At 37.7% G+C, this 4,875-nt stretch overlaps 1 protein-coding gene across 1 annotated transcript; it reads right to left on the bottom strand.

The window, feature by feature from the left end:
* Positions 1 to 2,153: 2,153 nt before the first annotated feature.
* On the bottom strand, positions 2,154 to 4,521 carry LOC100255067 (CBL-interacting serine/threonine-protein kinase 5). Its single transcript, XM_002273142.4, has one exon. The coding sequence runs from the start codon at positions 3,809 to 3,811 to the stop codon at positions 2,435 to 2,437; it is 1,377 nt and encodes a 458-aa protein (XP_002273178.1). The 5' UTR covers positions 3,812 to 4,521; the 3' UTR covers positions 2,154 to 2,434.
* Between the last annotated feature and the right edge of the window lie 354 nt (positions 4,522 to 4,875).

The raw sequence follows: 4,875 nt of genomic DNA, 5'->3' as shown, positions 1-4,875 counted from the left end.
TTAATACACTTTACCCCCTCAACATATTGCATGTTTTACATTTGCCCTTTCATATTCAAAATTCAATAACTTACCCTCCAAACTTCCTAAAGACAAACACTGCACCATTTTTTTTTGGACAACTTTACATTCATTAAACAGAAATATCAGGTATTGTACATGCCATTTAATAAGTGAGTGGTAAAATTGTCATTTTAAACAACCAAAACCCTAAAATCTCTTTCATCTTCGTTCTTTTTCTTCCAAAGCCCTAATTCCCCGAAGCCCTAATATCTCTTCAAAGCAAGGTCCAAGTGTTGTACAATGTTGGTCTTTAAGAAGTTCGGAGGGTAAGTTGTTGGATTTTGAATGTGAATAGGCAAAATATAAAACATATGATAGGTTGAGAGGGTAAAATGTATTAAACCCTTAAAAAAAATTAAATGGGACAAGATGGGTATGGGAAATTTTCCATACTTGCCTTGTCTTACCTCGTTTAACCTTTTTAGAAAATTTAAAAAAAATATATTTAAAATTCTTTTAATTACATTAAAATAAATATACTTAATAAATAATTAAAATGTTATCATATTTATAAATTATTTTATTGAAAAGTATTATTATTATTATTATTATTATTATTATATTATTATTATTATTATTATTATTATTATTATTATTATTATTATTATTATTATAAATAGGAAAATTAAAATTAATTTTATATATAATCAAGATGGAACAAAGTAATATCCAAACCCACCTTGAACCCATCCCGAGTTTTTAAAAAATTACAAACTCGTCCCTAACCCATTTATTTTAATTTCAAACTTGTCCCATTAGGGACGGGGCAAGGTGGATCCTCGAAAAAACCTACCTTATTATCATCCCTAGTCATTTTATCTTCTATATAGGATTCTTTCTCTTAGTGAAAGATCCTCTAAAATTAAAGAGTGTAATATTTCATACTTAATTGGTCTTTGGATTATATTTAGATTAATATGATCTAGGCACAAGTGTCAAATATGTGTTTGATTAGTACCAGATTCCTTACTTTTAAGTGAGATATGATTATTTTTATTACTTAGCAATGATAATGGAGTCATACAATAAAAATTATCAACCAATGATCCTGAACAAGTATATAAAAATAATTTATTAATTTTGAATCTTTTTTTTTTCTCTATTTTTTCTTTTCTTCCACTTTTCATCTCTATCTTATTTCTCTCACATTTTCCTCCAATTTTTTCAAAAACCAAACATAACCTTATATTTTCAAAAAAAAAAAAAATCAGAATTTTTAAAATTTAAGGTAATAAAAATTTTATCACCTTAATTTTTAAAAATAATGTATTTAAAGAAAAATACAAAAAGTACATCTAAATAACCAATTAATAATTTAATTTTCTTTATCTGAACTTTTCCATAGAAAACGAAATAGTCAGGCCAAACAAAGCCTTGGATAATGTAGAATTAAATACTATCAAATTCTTTATTTTATTGTTAGATTTTATTTTATTTAAATACAGATTTGGCGTCTGCTGCAAAAACAATGATTTTAGTAGCTTTCAATTTTAAGATCATATGTTAATAGGAAGGGCATGTTAGGAAGATTCGAGTGATGTGATCTACAAATTGAATTTATGTGCTGTTGTGAGGGAAACTCACATGACAAAAAGTGACATAAAAGGTGTCTGTGCCACCTGCCTATCTCTCCAAGTCTCGTCTCTAACTTCAATGAAGCTTGGGGTGAAAGGTCTAGTATAATACAGGCCACACAAGAAGGAGCTGAAGCTGTTTCAGGCTGTGGACACCATTCATATGGATTTCTGCATCAATCATTGTAAAGGCTTGAATTTCAATCTCCTCTTTTCTAGGGTCGGTTTGATTTGTATTTGAGTTATCCAATTGCCCATTGTCAAATGAAGTAGGCAGCTGCTCTGCACCTAGTCTTCATGATGAAGCATTTGCATGTCCTTTTTCTCTGTCCACGCATTATGTTGACAAATGCGTGGTGGGGGTTCCAATGGAGCCACGTGTGGCTGCACCCACTGCCGCCCCTGGGGCCTCAACTCCACCAAAAGTCCCCCCAACTCCATTTAAGGATAAGACACGACAACTAACGAATAAGAGAGATAACTACCATTCCTCACATGTCATAGACTCGCCAAAAATACAAACAGAGAACAAATTATCATTTACTTTTAGTTACAACAACATTCTTACAATGCTCACTTGTCACAAACCCACGCCATCCACTCCTACTTTGTACAAAAAGTAAGTCAAAAAAGGTTAAGGATAAAGGGAATTATCCATTTCTACAACTACTGCTGATGAGACCCCTTCGGTGTAGAGATCATATGATACTGATTTTGTAAAAAAAGAAAATTCTATAAGGTTGGCTATAACACAAAATCTCAGGAAATTAAAGCAATTCCAGACATTTGGGGGCTGTCTATGCGCAGATTTCGCCTCCATTTTCATGGACCATGGGCCTCTGATGATCACTGCACTCATTTTCACCTTGCCAACTCCAAACAATGTCTTTGAGAGCAGGCCTGGCCTCCTCCTCACAAAACTTGGTGTACTCCAGGGTGTCACCGGCGGACTTGGAGAATTGGACCAAGGCCACTGCCGGCGCCACCTCGAACACCTCGGCCGTTACCGACAACTTCCCCTTCCGCCCATCCACTAGCCCCTGCATTTTCACCTTGAACTCCTTCACGTTCACCACTCTGAAATTGAGCGTCTTAGCCAGTGATTCGAGCTTGGCCATGATGGTTGAGGCGGAGCACTTGGAGGTGAACATGGAGCCCGACTTCCTCTTGCTCAGGAACAAGCTGGACAAGTCGAAGCCCGATGACATTGAGGAGATGAACTCGAAGGCGTTGTAGAAAGGTGGTGAGGACTTTGTTCTCACCATTTCCACCTCCCCTCTACACCCTTGCCACTCCTCGTTGTTCTCTTGTTCTTCAATTGAAAAGGCAATAGGCTTCCTGAAACCTTTCTGAAACCAAGGATCCTCCATGATCGCAGAAATGGTGATTCGTTTCTCGGGATCAGCAACGAGGAGCTTCGATATCAGCCGCTTTGCTTGGGTCGAAACCCATGGAGGAAACTCGAACTCTGCCTTGAAAACCTTGGTGTACATCTTCATAACATTCTCTGCTCGAAATGGAAGAAAGCCGCAAAGCAGAACATAGAGAATAACCCCACAAGACCATGTATCGGCCTTGGCTCCGTCGTAGCCTCGCTTCCTCAACACCTCCGGCGCCACGTATGCTGGCGTCCCACACTGTGTGTGCAGCAATCCATCATTTCTGAGCTGCTCCGGCAACGACGACAGCCCAAAATCGGAGACTTTCAAGTTCTCGTTTTCATCGAGGAGCAAGTTTTCGGGTTTGAGATCGCGGTGGGAAACGCCTCTGCTGTGGCAAAAATCGATGGCGCTGACAAGCTGCTGGAAGTATTTTCTAGCCGAATCCTCTTTGAGCCTTCCCTTGGTCACTTTTGCGAACAATTCACCACCCTTTACGAACTCCATGGCGAAGAAGATTTTGGTCTTTGTGGCCATCACTTCCTTCAATTCCACCACATTGGGGTGGCGAACAAGGCGCATAACAGAGATTTCGCGCTGGATCTGCTCCATCATGCCCTGTTTCTTCACGTGGTCCTTGTTGATCACCTTGATGGCAACGCTGTCCCCACTCCCAAGCCTCTTCGCGTGGTACACCTTTGCGAAGGTGCCCTGCCCAAGAAGCCTTCCCATCTCGTATTTCTTAAACAATATGCTTCTTGCTTCATCAACAACTTGGTTCTTCTGCCCCTCCATGTCAAGCAAAATCACACTAGTGACGGACGGTTTTTCAAAAATGGAGTGCGACCCAAGCGGGAGGTCAGAAAGAACTGGTGGCAATCATTGGAGAAACCGAGGAATCGTTTGTGACTGGGTGGAGAATTTTCTGGAGTAGAATGCAACCCAGTGGAAAAGTGAAGACAAACCGATGCAGATCACCGCCAGATATGGAGAATTGGGTGTGATCGAGCGGCAGTGAATACGCTACTGACGAAGATTGGTAACCAGAAAGAAATCTGAGGGGAAAGAAAAGGTGGTAATCGGAAAAGATTGAGTTCGGGAGGAGATTGGTGGCCGATGGTTACAAGGAAGATGGTGGTGATTGGGGAGAAATTGGAGTGGGGTTGTCTTGTAGCAAAGCAGAGACCATAGTTTTGGGGTGAGAAACGGCCAGCACAGCACATAGAAATATCTACCCAGTTGATAGGAAATTTCAACTAAACAATTTGAAATCCAAATTAGAAGTCACCCTAAATCCTCTGTTCTCTGGGAATCAGAGAATATTCCCCTTTTCTTTTATTTACTATTATTGCTCGAAAATCTAAAGAAGTAAGAAGAGAGCCTGTGTGTGATGTACATGTATTGGATGATGGATGATGGATGATGGAAGCATTATTTTCTTTACCATTACTTCCCTGCTATATCATATCTGATAATGAAATTATGATACAACTACCATTTTGTTGTCCAAAATTAATTGCATTAAAATTACTTGGACTGATTTTATGAGGGTGCATGAATTTAGTTGAAAATTGATTAATAAACCACATAGCTTAATAAATAAATAAAAAAAATCATTTCAACATTAAATGACATTTATATATATTATTTGAGTTAAATATACTTTACCCTTCCATCTTGGAAGTGTTTTACACTTTGTCCATCCACATTCAAAATCCGATTTTTTCCCTCTGAACTTATTAAATATCAACACTTTGCCCTTAGTTACAAATTTTTTATGAAATTATAAATAAGATTGATCTTTTTTATACTTTGGTTTGAATATTAGGTATGAAATTAGATAAAATTAATTTTGAATG

This window comes from Vitis vinifera, chromosome 9, assembly GCF_030704535.1.
Source record: "Vitis vinifera cultivar Pinot Noir 40024 chromosome 9, ASM3070453v1".
Lineage (NCBI taxonomy): Eukaryota > Viridiplantae > Streptophyta > Magnoliopsida > Vitales > Vitaceae > Vitis > Vitis vinifera.
The sequence above is the reverse complement of the archived record's forward strand: the minus strand, read 5'-3'. Positions and strand labels throughout refer to the sequence as shown.

Coding starts and splice junctions, on each gene's coding strand:
- LOC100255067 (XM_002273142.4), bottom strand. CDS start 3,811: ATGGAGGGGCAGAAGAACCAAGTTGTTGATGAAGCAAGAAGCATATTG.